Source organism: Hyperoodon ampullatus (assembly GCF_949752795.1).
Source record: "Hyperoodon ampullatus genome assembly, chromosome: 4".
NCBI lineage: Eukaryota > Metazoa > Chordata > Mammalia > Artiodactyla > Ziphiidae > Hyperoodon > Hyperoodon ampullatus.
The window spans coordinates 58,028,753-58,046,753 of record NC_136917.1 but is presented as its reverse complement, the minus strand read 5'-3'; the positions used below and the strand labels follow the sequence as shown (position 1 = coordinate 58,046,753).

General features: G+C 39.4%; 1 protein-coding gene across 1 annotated transcript in view; it reads right to left on the bottom strand.

Moving 5' to 3' along the window:
- The window catches only part of PFDN1 (prefoldin subunit 1), a 65,071-nt gene extending 47,314 nt beyond the window's left edge, over positions 1-17,757 (bottom strand). Inside the window, exons 1-2 of the mRNA XM_079703853.1 lie at positions 17,709-17,757; positions 14,676-14,842 (exon numbers count right to left, since the gene is read on the bottom strand). Of these exons, the coding sequence (XP_079559979.1) occupies positions 14,676-14,842; positions 17,709-17,741 (200 nt within the window). The 5' untranslated portion in view covers positions 17,742-17,757. The remainder of the gene's footprint in view (positions 1-14,675; positions 14,843-17,708) is intronic.
- Positions 17,758-18,001: the final 244 nt, after the last annotated feature.

Here is an 18,001-nt window from a genome sequence, read left to right as displayed (position 1 = left end):
AACAAAAGTCCAGGACCAGATGGCTTCTTGGGGGAATTCTATCAAACATTTAGAGAAGAATTAACACCTATCCTTCTGAAACTATATCAAAAAATTGCAGAGGAAGGAACACTCCTAAGAATCTGAAAAAAAATGATTATATGTATAACTGAATGACTTTGCTGTACACCTGAAACTAACACAATATGGTAAATCAACTATACTCCCATAAAAATTTTAAAATAAATAAGTAAACTCAAAGATACAGCAATAGAACTACCAAGACAAAGCACTGCGAGAAAAAAAAACAGGAAATAAGAGGACTTCCCTGGTGGCTCAGTGGTTAAGAATCCGCCTGCCAATGCAGGGGACATGGGTTTGAGCCCTGGTCCAGGAAGATCCCACATGCCGTGGAGCAACTAAGCCTGTGTGCCACAACTGCTGAGCCTGCGCTCTAGAGCCCGCAAGACACAACTACTGAAGCCCGCACGCCTAGAGCCTGTGCTCCACAACAAGAGAGGCCACTGCAATGAGAAGCCCGCACACCGCAACAAAGAGTGGCCCCTGCTCACTGCAACTAGAGAAAGCCCACGCACAGCAACGAAGACCCAATGCAGCCAAAAAAAAAAAAAAAGAAATGAGCTATCAAGCCATGAAAGGACATAAAAAGACATGGAGGAAACTTAAACGCATATTGTTAAGTGAAAGAAGCAAGTAATGAAGAATGCTTTTTTACTCTGTATGATTTCAAACATACGACATTCTAGAAAAGGCTGAACTATAGAGAAATAAAAAGATGAGGGGTTTGGGGAGGGAAGGATGAACATGTGGAGCATAGAGGATTTGGGAGACAGTGAAACTGTTCTGTATGATAAAGTAATGGCAGATACAAAACATTATACATTTGTCAAAACCCACAGAACTGTACAAAAAGTGAATCCTAATATAAACTATGGACCTTAGTTAACCATAATGTATCAATATTCCTTCAACTGTAACAAATATACTACACAAATGAAAGATATAAAAAGAGGAAGAAACTGGGGAGGGGGAATGTGAGAGCTCTCTGTACTTTCTGTTCAATTTTCTTGTAAACCTAAAACTTATGCTCTAAAAAAGAAAGTCTATTAATTAAAGCAAACAAACAGGTTGCGGACATGTTAAAAGGGTACAGGAGACAACCTGAAACAAATCTATGGAACACAGCAATGCTCAAATATAAACTCTGAGTGATGCTGCTGCATCTTAGTACAATACTATTCATGTTCCCCTCATCAACTCCTACATTCATAAACCCTTCCTTCCTCTTCTCTTCCAGTACCCATATTACAAGCATTATGCAGGCTCTGGGCTAAGCTATTTGTACCCAAAGTCCCTCTGAGAACTCATTTATTTTCAAGGCTTCAACCTGGCTAATGACTCTCAAAATATTAGCAACCCCTATCACCTACACTACCATCTAATGGTCATTTCTACTTGTATGTTCCACATCTCCTCAAATTCAACATGTCCCAAATTAAACTCATTTTATCTACCCATACCAACATTCCCTACAGTTTCCCCATTTCAATTTCAGTCTCTATCAGTGATATCACCACTTGCCCACTCACCTAAGTCCCAAACCTGCAGCTATTCTCTGTGTCCCCATATTCCCAATTTATCTCTAAGGCTCATTACTTTCTTTCATACTCACCCTCTTTCCTCTCCATCCCACTTCTGCCACCTTACTTTCTGCCCTTATTACTATACTCCTGAATTATTTCAAGAGCTTCCTACCTGTACTCCCTTATTAAACTCCCTAATTCATCTGAAATATTTTACCCAGTTTTCATGTAGCTAGCCCTGAATTGTTGGTCACTCCAATGATTGTTTTTGATGATTTTAGCAGATGCTATTGGTTGGCTACCCAGTATTTGTTCCACTTACTTTGTTGACAGAGCCCCAGCTTTGTTTGGGTAGCCTGCACTGTCAAGAGACTCAGGGAGGTGAATCCTGTGGTAAATGTTGATTGGTCTTACCCAATCATGGCAGTTCCATCCCCCAAGATTTAAGCCAAGCATGTAGCTCAGTTCTTGTCATGAAATGTGAGAGGTGGTCCTTTTGAAGACTTCTGAGAAAGATTTCTTTGCTCCCAAAGAAGTGACACAAAACACATGATACTTTCTAACTCTGGATGTTGTCACATCTGAATGAAATCCTTGGAACTCCTGCAACCAATCTGAAGATGAAGCTGGCAAACACAGGGAGGAGGACAGAGGCAAGAGTACCTAAAGAAGTGGAATTAAAGCCCAATATACAGTCCCTGAGGAGGACTGATATGCACAACATGGATAAATCTTGGAAGTACTATGCTTAATGAAAAAAGCCACAAAAGGAGTACATATGATAATGATTCTATTTATATATTTCATATAAAGTTCTAAAAGAGACAAAATTAATCTACAGTGACAGAAATCAGATTATCAGTTGCCTAGAGCAGGATCTGGGGGAGTGGAGGACTGACTTGGAAAAAGCAATAAGGAACATTTTAGAGTGATGAAAATGTTCTATATCATGATTGGAGAGGTGGTTACAATTGTCAAAACTCATCCAACTCTACTCTTAGAATGAATGCATGTTACTATATATAAGTTATAGCTCAATAAAGCTGACTTAAGAAAGATACATAATTAGTACTACAGTAGGCCAGATGGTTATATGTGCCAGGAGAAAAATAAAGCCAAAAAACAGAGCGTACATGAGGCAAGTAGATGGGAGGTGGAAGTATGTATATACTACTTTTAAATAGGATGGTCATATCCAGCAATCCCATTACTGGGCATATAGCCAGAGAAAACTATAATTCAAAAAGACACATGTGGGCTTCCCTGGTGGCACAGTGGTTGAGAGTCCACCTGCCGATGCAGGGGACGTGGGTTCGTGCCCCAGTCCGGGTAGATCCCACATGCTGTGGAGTGGCTGGGCCCGTGAGCCATGGCCACTGAGCCTGCACGTCCGGAGCCTGTGCTCCGCAACGGGAGAGGCCACAACAGTGAGAGGCCCGCGTACCACCAAAAAAAAAAAAAAAAGAGACACATGCACCCCAATGTTCATTGCAGCACTATTTACAATAGCCAGGTCATGGAAGCAACCTAAATGCCCATCAACAGACAAATGGAGAAAGAAGATGTGGTACATATATACAATGGAATATAACTCAGCCATAAAAAGGAACAAAATTGGGTCATTTGTAGAGACGTGGATGGATCTAGAGACTGTCATACAGAGTGAAGTAAGTCAGAAAGAGAAAAATATCATATATTAATGCATATATGTGGAACGTAGAAAAATGGTACAGATGAACCAGTTTGCAGGGCAGAAATAGAGACACAGATGTAGAAAACAAACGTATGGACACCAAAGGGGGAAAGTGGCGGGGGGGATGGTGGTGGTGAGATGAATTGGGAGATTGGGATTGACATATATACATTAATATGTATAAAATAGATAACTAATAAGAACCTGCTGTATAGAAAAATAATAAAATTTAAATGATAAAAAAATAAACAGGGCTTCCCTGGTGGCACAGTGGTTAAGAATCCTCCTGCTAATGCAGGGGACAAGGGTTCGAGTCCTGGTCCGGGAAGATCCCACATGCCATGGAGCAACTAAGCCCGTGTGCCACAACTACTGAGCCTGCACTCTAGAGCCTGCGAGCCACAACTACTGAGCCCACGTGCCACAACTACTGAAGGCCGCGCACCTAGAGCCCGTGCTCTGCAACGAGAAGCCACTGCAATGAAAAGCCGGCACACCGCAAAGAAGAGTAGCCCCCACTCACCACAACTAGAGAAAAAGCCCACGTGCAGCAACAAAGACCCAACACAGCCAATAATAAATAAATAAATAAATAAATAAATAAATAAATTTAAAATAAATAAATAAGGTGGTCATAAAAGAGTGGATACATTGTATATGTATAACTGATTCACTTTTCTGTACAGCAGAAAGTAACACAACATTGTAAATCAACTATACTCCAATAAAAAAGATTTTAATATATTAGTAAATAAATAAATAAGTAAATAAATAACTAGGGTGGTCATGAAAGGCCTCAATGCCTATTTAGTAAAGACCAGAAGGAAGAGAAGGTATAAGCTATACAGACATCTAGAAGAAGGTGGCTTCATTCAGAAAAACCAGAAAATACAAAAGCCCTTGTCTTTTTCACTGATAAAATGTAAAAGTCATCTGAAGATTTTGACTAGAGTGATCTGAATTTTGTTTTAAAAGAGTCACTCTGGCTGCTCAGTTGAGAACAGCTATAAAGTGTAAGGATAGAAGCAGGGAGCCCAGTTAGGAGGCAACTGCAATCCAATGATAGTTTAGACCAGGATGGTAACAAGTAATGTTCAGATTCTGGGCAAAATTTAAAGATAGAGTCTTTGCTAATGGACTGAACGTAAGACTGAAAGAGAGGAGTCAAGGATGACTCCAAGGGACTTCCCCAGTGGTCCAGTGGTAAAGAATCTGCCTTCCAACGCAGGGGACATAGGTTTGATCCCTATGGGGATCAAAGGGAACTAAGGGAACTAAGATCCCACATGCCATGGGGCAACTAAGCCCACGTGCCGCAACTACTGAGCCCTCGCACCTCAACTAGAGAAACTGCATGTCACAAACTACAGAGCCCATGCACTCTGGAGCCCACGAGCCACTAATGGAGAGAAGCCCACACACCGCAATGAAGATCCCACATGCCGCAACTAATACCCAAGGCAGCCAAAAAAAAAGGATGACTCCAAGATTTGAAAGAGCTGGAAGGATAGAAAAGCCATTTGTGGGACTTTCCTAGTGGTCCAGTGGGTAAGACTCTGCGTTCCCAAGGCTGGGGGCCCGGGTTCAATCCCTGGTCAGGGAACTGGATCCCGTATGAATGCCGCAATTAAGAATTTCGCATGTCACAACTAAAGATCCCTCATGCCGCAACAAAGATCCCACATGCCGCAACGAAGATCCCGCATGCCGCAACTAAGACCCAGCATAGCCAAAATAAATAAATAATAAATAAATAAATAATAAAATCATTCCCCTCCCTCCCACCATCATTCCAACTGCCTTAAAAAAAAAAGAGAGAGAGAGAGAGAGAAAGAAAAGCCATTTGCTGAAATGAGAAAGACTGAAGGAGGAACTGGTTAATTTGTAACTAATGAGAATTTTATTTTGGTCAAGTCAGTTTTGAAATGCCTATTAGACCATCAAATGTAGATGTAAAGGAGGCAGGTGGATATATGCAACTTGGAGTTCAGGAAGGGTTCTAACCTAAGATAAAACTCTGGGAGTTGTCAGCATATAAAAAAGCATTTAAAGAGATAAGCCTGGGGCTTCCCTGGTGGCACAGTGGTTGAGAGTTGGCCTGCCGATGCAGGGGACGCAGGTTCGTGACCCGGTCCAGGAAGATCCCACATGCCGCGAAGCGGCTGGGCCCGTGAGCCATGGCCGCTGAGCCTGCGCGTCCGGAGCCTGTGCTCCGCAGCGGGAGAGGCCACAATAGTGAGAGGCCCACGTACGGGGTGGGGGGGAGAGATAAGCCTGGATGAGATCACTAAGAAACTGAGTATATACAAGAAAAGAGAAAAAAATCCAAAGGCTGAGCTGAGCCCAAGATCAATCTAATATTTGGAAACGGAAAAGAAAAGGAAACAGTAAAGGAGACTGAGAAGGAATGGCCAGTGAAATAGGAGGAAAACCAAGAGGTGGTATCCTGGAAGCCACAGGAAGAAAGTGCATCAAGGAAAGAAAGATAAACTGGACTAAATGCTACTGCTAAGTCAAAGATGAGGACTGGGAATTCACTATAATTATTTTAAAAATCATGGTCCCCTCAGGAACCCAATTCCATGTAAACATTCCTTGTTCTAGATGAGTAACTCACATACTGATAGGTTCAATCTGTACTAATTAAAAATCACTGTGTATTTTTAAATCAAACTATTACTCTTGAAATAGAAACAGTAGTATGTTAATCTATTTTAAACGTGACATTTATTTTTGGTGACTACTTGGTATTCTAAGCATTCTGGTAAATAATCACCTCTGATGTTTACCACTTTTACTCTGGCCTCATCAAACCCCAAACATTTCCACACATAAGCATCAAGCTATGCTACAACTTTTTCCAAGATGTGATCTTTATTTTCCTAGTAGGTTAAAATATAACATTGGATAAATGAGAACCAATGGATAATAAAAAATTACTATCCAATGAGTACTGAAGAACACAAACAGAATCTCTTGGTACAAAAGCAGAAAGTCACAGAGAAATATAAATATATTTTGGCACAAGTGCAAAAGACTCAGACACACATACAGGATGCATATTGTGGTCCAAATCTTTTTACCCTGAGCCAAACAATGTAAAAGGCTTGGCTTAGGGCAGTTATGCTCTTATCTATTTAGAGATACATTTTCAATACCGGGCTCCTGCTGCTGTGCAGATTTTGATATAAGAATATTCTAGTCCTCTTCAAAGCCAAAGGGATAGTGTCTTCCAAGTAATCTGGTCCATTTCAAGGTAACTGATCTTAGAACAAGAGTTGATAATGAGAGTTTCTGGCCAGAACAATGAGATAACATTCTCCCAGACATGTCCATTCAAACCTGAAGTCTAAAATTAAAGTGGGTATACATTCTTCACAAAACCACAGGCACTAATGGTACATGCAACACACTGCAATCCTAATTAATCCATCTGGGCAAAGGATATTTGCAATTCACAGCAATTCCTGATAGAAGTAATAAGAAAGAAAGAATACCAATAAGTCATTACCAAGTGTGTATTCATGTATATGGACTGACTCTTACCTTTTAAGTCAATATTTTTTCTGAGTTCCTTTTGGGTGTTTCATTAAGCAGACTATGTTCCTTTTTTTTTTTTTTTTAATTTTTGGCCGTGCTGAGTCTTCGTTGCCGCTCACGGGCTTTCTCTAGCTGCGGCGAGAGGGGGCTAATCTTCACTGTGGTACGCGGGCTTCTCATTGCGGTGGCTTCTCTTGTTGTGGAGCATGGGCTCTAGGCATGCGGGCTCAGTAGTTGCGGCTCACGGGCTCTAGAGCATAGGCTCAGTAGTTGTGGCACACGGGCTCAACTACTCCGTGGCATGTGGGATCTTCTGGGACCAGGGCTCGAACACATGTCCCCTGCACTGGCAGGTGGATTCTTAACCACTGCGCCACCATGGAAGTCCCAGACTATGTTCCTTGACATGAACATGTCAGTCCTCTCGCAAACAGATTAGATAGCAAGTTGTTCCTAAATGTGCCACTATGAGATAAGTGGCAGCTAAAATCACAAAATTCTTGGTATAGTTTAAAATTGATTGTTTTTCACTTCAGAGAAATTCAGCCAGTGTTAAGTCAGTTACAGCACCCAAATCCCAATGACAAAGTAACAAAGTTCAAGATTACTGCTACCTTTATTTTTATTTACATAGGAACAACAAGGTAATTTTTTTTACCCTTCCCTCAGTTAACTACATTAATTCTTGCTTATCACCAATTGGAATACACTGCATTATCCTCTTGTGTTGTTGATTAATTGCTACTTTCATGCAACAAAAGCAGATCAAAAAAAAAGTCAGGCCTTTTGATGTCAGGAAATATACAAGGAAACTTCTCCAAGTAATGATAACAAAATGAATCAATTACATTTAAACAAGTTCTAGCCTAAACTAAGCAACCTTACAACAAAGACACATTAAATAAAAATTTTATTTCAGCATGTTTGTACATCCAAAGGTAAGTGTAACAGACTTCTTTTTCTTTTCTTACAATAAACTCCTAATTGACACATTTTTGAAATTAATTTCCTGTGTTTCAGTGAGATTGTTTGGATTCTGGAGAACATGGGAGGGCAAGAAGGGAAAGAATTATTAAAAGTATTCTTCTGCAGAAGAAAAATGACTATGTAATTCCTACGCAAATGTTTGTTAACTTCCCCTGCCATAAAACCAGTGATGTCATTCTACACAGCAGTAATCACAGTTATAACGAACACTGAGTTTTTAAATCACTGACAGCTTACAGAAATTAAGACTATTACTCAAAAATCTCCTCTCCCTAGAGTACCACATCTGTGGAAGAGGAGACTATGCCCAACTGGAGTTATATACATACTCAGCATCAACAAAACTGAAGTCATTTTTCCCTGCACACCAGGAAAAGTTGTTTTTTTCCCCCTTAGGACTCTGAGCAATGAAAGCCGTGACTTTATATGGCTCTGTATAAAAACACAAGAAGGCTGGATCACATTCTATTAGGAAAAGCAGCTCAACATCAAAACTCCTCTTCCTTTAAAATAAAATCTAAAAAAATGACTATAAAAATTTCCTCCTACCTTTGAAAATTATTTTATCTTTGCTTCATTTTCTCTACTGTAAACTACAGATTAATACTTTCAAAGGGAGTAAAAGGAGCTTATAAATTCGAATTTGCTGTGTGGCTCTCACACCAAAAGTAGTCTGCATTTTTTTTTCTCCTACAGTAAGCATTAAATAAAATATCTAAACTTGGTTCTAGTGAGAACAACAATATAAAACCATTATTACTATAATATCAATAATACTTAATATTTACTACACCAAGATATGTTGTTTATTAGGAATGAAATATAGTACAACTATATCTTCAGCTTTAAAATTACCTCGAGGGGCTTCCCTGGTGGCGCAGTGGTTAGGAATCTGCCTGCCAATGCAAGGGACAAGGGTTCGAGCCCTCGTCTGGGAAGATCCCACATGCCGCAGAGCAAATAAGCCTGTGTGCCACAACTACTGAGCCTACACTCTAGAGCTCGCGAGCCACAATAACTGAAGCCTGCACGCCTAGAGCCCGTGCTCCGCAACGAGGAGCCACAGCAATGAGAAGACACCACAATGAGAAGCCCAAGCACCGCAATGAAGAGTAGCCCCCGTTCGCCACAACTAGAGAAAGCCCGCATGCAGCAACGAAGACCCAACACAGCCAAAAATAAAATAAAAAATTTTTTTAAATTTTAAAATTGTAAAAAATAAATAAAATTAAAATGACCTTGAATTGACTGGAATACCAACTCTACATCAATATGAAATTGTAAAATGGTTGCAAAACTTGAGGTAGCATGATTATACCCCTTTTGATTAATATTTAACATAGCTAAACCTAGAGCAACTGCAAATGTTTCATCTTGGCTTTTCTAAATGTCACAACTCAAATTACAAGTCAACATTCAAACTAACAATTAAAATCACAACAAAACCAACATGACATTTTAAACAAAGGGCAGTTCAACCAAACTGTCACAAAGAGTTCAGATTTCTACATCCTAATTAGCTGAAAAGTTGCTCGATTATTTAGATTTTTAAAAAAATTTTGTTACCTATCAGAAATATACCTACTGTTTTCATTTTCTACCTGTGCCACATTTATCTTAAGTTTTATACTTCTGGAACTTTCAACCATTAGAGATCAACCATCAAATTACTTCAACAAGTAGAAATAGCAACACCGCTCCCAAACAGCAATTTCTACATTGCTAGACACTTATCTAGTTGGTAGATTTATACCATTGTTCATTCTTAGTTCCTTAAATGTAAAAAAATATCCACAGAATGGTGGCATACCTCTAAATTAGTTTAAATATGGTACAAAGTTATTTTTAGTTAGGTTCAAGTTTTAAAAAGGCACTAATCATTCTTCTCAAAGGCTAATCTACTCAAGTTCCTCCCATATTAAAAAAATAAAAAGCCTAATTTATCTCTTTTGGAAAGAAGAAATGTTATTTATGTAATGTTCAAGCACAAGGATATTAGAATAATGTACCTAATATCAAATCAGGGTCTGGATCATACCTATTGTTAATAAAAATAAATTTGACCTTTATTCTGATGATGGGCCTTTCAAACACCAGCATGACTAAATGTCATTTATGTGTTCTTTCAAATGTAATTCTAATTTTTAAAAATACTCTTATCTTCTACTGTGCAAAGGAAAAAGGAAGAAAACTCCCATAAACGATTACAAGCTGGTTCTTATTCATGAAAAAAAAAATACAAGAAACATTCATGTAATATTTATTTGAGATCTGTTCCCTCCTTGCATGCTAGAAAGATGAAGACAAACACTTCCAACTATTCAGACAGATCATGCCACAGTTGTAACTTTCATCATAGTTCTTAAAGCGGTACGGTGAGGTCAGCTCACAAACAGCTTAAGTAGCAAAACTAGAAATTGGTGGTAGTAGTATCAGGCTACATAACAGCCTCTCCAAAGAATATGAAGTAAGAGAACTAAAATGTGCTGGCAACATGCCAAGAGACTGGATAGAATATAGTTTTGAGCAATGAATATGCAGAGCTTACAGTATACAGCAATTCATCATCTCTTACCCTGTAGCCTGATTTTCCTTGTTTTAAACCAAAAATAGCCATATATAAGGGGTATTTAACAGTACCAGTTTTCTCCATGCTTATGACTGGGAAAGGCATCTGGGCTTGAAATGATTTGGTAACCTAAATACACACCCTAAAATGAAAAATCTGACTTCCATCTTATGTGAGGATGAGTAAGATTAAATATACAATTGTATTGATATTATTCTGCACAGAATAGCTTTTATTCTCCAAAAATTATACTGCCCTCAGCATAATCCTAAAGGCTTGGGTTTTTCTATATTGTCAGTTCTGACTATCTCCGCAACTGGTTGACATGTAGAATTTGTCAACCTTCTCAATAGATTTAATAAAGAATTAATTCTGTCATATCAAAGGACATAATTTTGGTCAGAAACAATTCCTTTGACCTTAGTCAAAATATATGTTACTTTTAAAATTTCACCTTTACTGAATCATATATTTTAAAAGCATAATAAACTCCAATTCTTAAGTCTCTGACACTTCCTAAACATTTTCTTTCTAAAGAACCAAAAGAAAATGCGGTTATTTTAGGCGAGAGAATCATATTCAATTCAAATCCACACGCATTTAACACCTATTTTGTGCCAGACATTATACTGAGAACTGAGGAAACAAAGATAAATATGTATATGGTCTCACAGAGCTGACAATCTAGTTGGGAAAGCCAGACCATTTCAAACTCAATCAAGTTCTGCCCCCTACCCTCATACTGCCACCCACGTGCTCTACTAGCTAGAGGAACAAAAGCTCTGGTATCCTCCAGGAAAGTGTAAGTAAATCTGCCAGGCAAGATGGAAAAATCTTCCGAGAAGATAAGCTACGTCTTGAAAGGTGAGAATTTCACAAGGGAAAGTGGGATACTGCAGGCCAAAAAGGACAGAAGGCACAAAATCAAGAAAGCACAAAAACATGGCATGCGTGAGGAAACCCATGTGGCAAGGGTAGGGATAACAATTTTGGGTACATGTGCTACTACTCTTCTACCCTCAGCCCATGACAGACCTCGCTGATCAATTAGAGCATGTTTAAGTCCACATGAGACTCAAACTCCTTCTCAACAGATAACTCAAAACCAATGGAAGGAGGTAAGTCCATGAGATGAAATTTATGTGCTATCCTCAGCCTGGGAAGAGAAAGTGGTGGGATTTGAGGCTAGAAGGGCAAATTAAGAACAGATTATGAATGACCGTGAATGCTAGGCTACCAAGTTTAGATTTTATTCCATGGGCAACCAAGGGTGAACAGAGGATTTTATGAGAAATAATGACATGATCAACTCTGGCAGATGTCTGGCAGATGTGCGAAGAAAGCTTTTGGACCAACAGAATAAAGGCAGAAAGAACAGTTCAAGAAGCTATACCTTCGGGACTTCGTTGGTGGTGCAGTGGTTAAGACTCCATGCTCCCAATGCAGGGGGCCCAGGTTCAATCCCTGGTCAGAGAACTAGACCCCACATGCAAGCCGTAACTGAGAGTTCACATATCATAACTAAGGAGCCCACCGGCCGCATCTAAGGAGCACATGTGCCACAACTAAAGGAGCCCTTGAGCCACAACTAAGGAGCCTGCCTGCCGCAACTAAGACCCGGCACAACCAAATAAATAAATTAAATAAATATTTTTTAAAAAAAGAAGCTATAGCTTCTCAGTCCAGGCAAGACACAATGAAGCTTGCCTTCTTAGTCCAGGCAAGATGCAATGAGGCCTGAATTTCAGCAACGGCAAAAATCTATTGCAGGTTCTAAAACAAAAATGTAATGTTTTAGATTTCATAATTCTTGGTGCCTTTTTTTTTAATAACTTTATTTATTTTGGGCTGCATTGGGTCTTCATTGCTGCACGCCAGTTTTTCTCTAGTTGCGGTGAGCAGGGGCTACTCTTCATTGCAGTGCGCGGGCTTCTCACTGCGGTGGCTTCTCTTGTTGCAGAGCACAGGCTCTAGGCGCGTGGGCTTCAGTAGTTGTGGCTCACGGGCTCTAGAGCACAGGCTCAGTAGTTGTGGCACATGGGCTTAGTTGCTCCACGGCATGTGGGGTCTTCCCAGACCGGGCTCGAACCTGTTACCCCTGCATTGGCAGGCGGATTCTTAACCACTGAGCCACAAGGGAAGCCCCTAATTCTTGGTTTTAAAACAAGTTTGAGGGCTTCCCTGGTGGCGCAGTGGCTGAGGGTCTGCCTGCCGATGCAGGGGACGCGGGTTCGTGCCCCGGTCTGGGAAGATCCCACATGCTGTGGAGCGGTTGGGCCCGTGAGCCATGGCCACTGGGCCTGCACGTCCGGAGCCTGTGCTCCATGACGGGAGAGGCCACAGCGGTGAGAGGCCACAGCGGTGAGAGGCCTGCATACCGCGAAAAAAAAAAAAAAAAAAGAAGTTTGAGAAGAATTAGTATTCTAATTAGAATTCCCTAATAATATTCAAAAAGGAAAAGAAAAGACAAATTAAGGTAAACACTAGAATTAAAGAAGTGAATCACAATTCAAAATTACTCAAGACTATAAATTCAGAAATAGATATTTCAGGTTTAGCATCAAGAAAAAGAACATCCTCATGACCAGACTAATACTCAGCAAGTCTTTTCTTCCTGAGGGCACTAATACTCTAGCCAACAACAAACAGTACTTACCTTACATGCCCCTACAAATCCCAGTGAGACGCAGAAAGCACAAAAGTCAAATTTAAAACCATATCTCAGCCTTTAAACTCTAAAATTCTTTGTGAATACAACCCATATGTAGCACTTTGGGCAGTATGCAAAAAAAGCAACTTCCTATCATTTCTGCAGAATGTTTAATAAATGCAAGTATTCTAATTAAAAATTAAAACTTCACTGTAGATCAAAAGGCCAAAGAGAAAAGTTTTTCTGTTTTGGAAAAAGAAATTCTTTAGCTGTTGCAAACAAAGGCTAATGTAATGATGTGAAATCCAGGTGCAACATATCAACAAGCATGCTAGAAAAGCTATCATTACTGTTTTAAGACCTCAGGATATTCAAAATAAAGATAAAATTATCCTTATTGTACGTGCCATTGTTACAAGAGATTATTGGCTAGTCTGTAATAAATTATCTTATAGCAAAAAAAAAAAAAAAAAAAAGATAAAATTATCCTGTAGTGAATGCCAACAATGCACTTCATACTACACAGACACATATTTAAGGGTTCTACTTTGTTCTCATCCCAATTCTTTTGTGTCCCAGTAACAAACTCTCAAATTGGGATTATCTTCCTTTTAAAACAAGCTAAAATGAAAAACATGAACTTCAGCAATAAAATTTATTTGTGGTATACTGTTTATTCTGAGAAAGCAAATCAGAAGAACAGTTTATCATAATCAATCTCTTTTCCAGAAAGATATGGATTAGCTAGTCATGAGCAGGGTCTGTTTCTCATGATGTCATTCTAAAGTCATCACTAAATGTTACACATGCCATGTTTCCTTCAAATCAATCACAAAACAAGTCATCCTAGACTGAGGTCAAATTCCTTTCCAACTAAAAGAGCTCCAAACTTAAGAAATGGTCCACTTACTAAGTAATACTCAGAGACCAAATTCCAGAAAAACCCTCCTCCTGTACCTCCCCCACCTAAAAAAAAAAAAAAAAAAAAGTCTCCTTTTAGCTCAGTGTAATGGAATGTGACCTGTAGTTAAGGGGTTTTCCATTCCTATTTACTGCTTAGAGAACATGAAGCAGATTCTCTCTCAGAAGGGTAATGTATTTTTTTAAAAGAAAAAAAGTGAAGTGTAGGAGGTTAATCATATATAATAATTAGAACAAACAAAAGGTAAGTTGATTTACTAGAGTTCTCATGTTCGACAGAATGAGTATATTTAAATCACAACTGAATGTTTATTTTTATTTTACAACCTGATCAGACATCTAAAAGATTTATGATTTGTGTGACTACTAATAACTAGGTAGGGAAGGGGAAGTTAAAACTACAACTACTTAAATAAATCTTCACACATGAAACCACTATAAACATCTTTTCACAACAAATCATATCTTTATCATTGAAGTTACACACTTAAGTACCTAAGCATGGAGAGAAGAACAAGGAATAAATATTTTTAAAATGTACTCCACAGCTTAAAATTAAACATATCTATCTGGAGTTCAGTTTCTCATTTTTTTTAAAAAAAGAAGATATTTGACTAGATGATCTTTAAAGCTACTATGATACTTTAACGCAAGTTGTAAAGTGAACAAATTCTGATTTAGTTCAGACAAACCTCTTTCAAGATAACCCCCTTAAGGATATACTTTACTTACATTCTTCCTACACCTTCATACATGTTAGTCTCATCTACCAAAGTCATAATCTCTGTATCTGTAAGATGTGCATGCTTTTTCGTTCTGTTTAGCTGTTCAATCTGTATGTCTGCAAGCTTCACCTTCTGTTGAGTGTCAATAACTTTGGCTTGAAGCTCTGTGAAGGCCTAAAAAATAAGTCCGTGATTTAGTAGGTGCAACATTTTACAGGAAACATTTAAGTCAAATCTAAATATATTAAAATAAAGCCTGCTAACCAGAGACAAAGCTGTGAAATTTACCACAGCAAACATCAATAAAAATCAATATAATTGTAAACAATCAAGCCACTATGCTAAATACATTTGACTCTTGAACAATCCGGTGATTAGGGGCACTGACCCTCCGTGCAGTTGAAAATCCAAGTATAATTTATAGGTGGCAGTACCTATACAGCAGTTCCTCTGTATCCTTGGTTCTACACCAGTGGATTCAACCAACTACACATCGTGTAGTACTCTAGTATTTTCTATTTTTAAAAATCTGCATACAACTGGATCCCCGCAGTTCAAACCAGTGTTGTTCAAGGGTCAACTGTACTGAATTTACTCAGTTCTCAGAAGATGCAACCTATTTGAAGCAGAACAAAGGTAAATAATAACCATATCAAGTAGCAGGTATCCGAGGAGTAATAAAAGCACTAAATGCAACAGTCACAGGATGAAACCCAGAGATCCAAAACAAGAAACATAAATGTAACAACTCACTACATCTGTATTACACAACTAGGTGTAAAGTACTTTCCCACATTTGTTTGAAATATTAACATGTGAATATTAATATGAGAATACTGACAGATATAATAAATGTCTCATTTACTCTTTTCAATAATCCTGAGTTAAGGATGGCAGTTTCACCACCACAGTTTACAAATTAACTAAATGTTTTAAAGAGATATAAATGACTTGCACAGGGCTGAACAACTACTAGGTGGAAAAGCAAGTACTTAAATCCCTTTCTTCTTACCTCTAGTTCAGGAATCTTTCTATTCTACTATCTACAGTAATATTCAGAAAATGAATATTTTAAAAGAAAGACAAGAATTTCAAAGCATTGGTAGAAGAATTGCATCATGATCTTCATATGCACATACCAAGCCAAATTTGACACTTGAGTACCCTTACTCAAAGATAAAAGGTTCTTAGATACTCATGAAGTGCCTAGAATGACTTTCATATGCTCTCAAATTTATGCCTTAATAATAACATTTGCGGGGCTTCCCTGGTGGCGCAGTGGTTGAGAGTCCGCCTGCCAATGCAGGGGACACGGGTCCGAGCCCTGGTCTGGGAAGATCCCACATGCCGCGGAGCAACTGGGCCCGTGAGCCACAACTACTGAGCCTGCGCGTCTGGGGCCTGTGCTCCGCAACAACAGAGGCCGCGATAGTGAGAGGCCCGCGCACCGCGATGAAGAGTGGCCCCCGCTTGCCACAACTAGAGAAAGCCCTCGCACAGAAACGAAGACCCAACGCAGCCAAAAATAAATAAATAAATTAATTAATTAAAAAATAATAATAATAATAATAACATTTGCAGTTGCAATACACAGCAAAAGCTACTACTTAATTTTTATTCTCACTTTGTTTTCACCGACTAGTAAGGTTTCAAAAGATTCATTTTGGGAGAGAGAAGTGCCTAAACTTTCCTACTAGTCTCCACCTGCCACCCCCGCCCCGGCCCCCGCCAAAAAAAAAAAACCTTATAAAGATATTAGAAGACCTTTAAACAAGTTTTTTTTTTTTCAATTAATTTCAGTGGTTGTCAAAACTACCCAATTTAAGTCTGTAATCATTTTCTTAGTTTGCATTCATTGTCCACAGGTCTCCTAGCAACAAATTCAAATAAAACTGAGCTGTAAGACCATTCACAGCTGTACTCTATTGTTAGCTCTTTCACTAAAGCCTAACTTAAATTTGAACTTTTAACAGAAAAAAAAGGTAAACTTTTATAACACTTTAAGACGCAGTTTGCTAAGGAAACTAGCATATTGTTAATGCTAAGATATTATAGCACTAGAGACCACATAAGGACTAAAGGTACAAGTTTCAAACAAGAAGCAAGACACACACACACACAAATCCTCAGAGCAATAATAAACAGCTTCATTTATTAGGTGGAAAAGCTATTTCAGCTGTCCTATTTCTTATGCAGAGGTTGACCAGGAGACAGCCTTAAGTAAAATTTGCTCTTCTAACGAACCAAAACTAATGGTCAAAAGGTGGGAAGTAAGGCAGAGAATACTGGATTCTAGTCCCAACCTTGGTCTGAGTCTTTTCTGAAACTGTTTCCTTTCTAGAAAAGTATAGGTTTAAAGTAGGTAAAGTCTAGGAATTCCGACAACTCTTAAGCTGCGAAAACGTTCCTGAGTAACAACACATTTATAGGCAACTGTTTGAAAAGAGAAACCCAATTCCTTCTGATACCGATTTTATCTGGAAAACTTTGTTTCTTTTTTGACAAGTCTTTAAAAACAGGGGCGGGGGGGAGCTGAGACCAAAGCCCTAAGATGAACACTGCTATGAGAATACCTAACTGAACTGTATGTAGCGACCTTACAAGGTATGGGATTGAAGAAGTGGCCTAAAAAACAGGTTGGACTTGGATTTTTTCAAAGCAAATTAGAATGCAGAATTAGATGCCTCAGCTCGGGCAGCCGTCTCAAAGGGCTCCAGCTGGAAACGCTCACTTCAGGCCTCACTATGGAACTGAAAACTCCAAGCTCAACGAAAGGTCTCTGGAACTCGGAACAAGGGAACAGAACAGCTATCGGCCCGTCAGACTTAACTAGGCCCAGCGCAACCGGCTCTTACCCAGCAAAGAGCAGCTCGCCCCCGACTCCAGCCTAAAGAGACCCTGTCCCGCCTCAGGACTCTGGGAAACCATTCCCCATTTCCCTGGAGCCTTCCGCAGGACTCGAGTCTCACTCGATATTCTTGTCCACAGTCCCCTTAGCTTCTAAAGAAAAAGTCTCTGCCTGCTCAAGACCCTCTTTTACCTTCTTCAACTCCAAATCCACGGGGGCCGCCATCTTGCTTCACTCCTGCGCCTGCGCAGTGGGAGAAGGCCGGAAAGAGGATGGGGGAAGGGCGCTCCTTGACGGTTTGATTGTCCCCCTTCCTTCTGCGCCTGCGCATGAGTCTGGCTGCTCGGTTTTCCAACATTTTCCAGCGCCGGCAGCCCCTGATATATCCAGGATTCCGATTCAGAGTACATCTTCCCCACGTGACCTATAGGCCTGCCCTGTTTCTCCACATCCTTCCAAACACAGCACAACGCGCAGATTTCGTG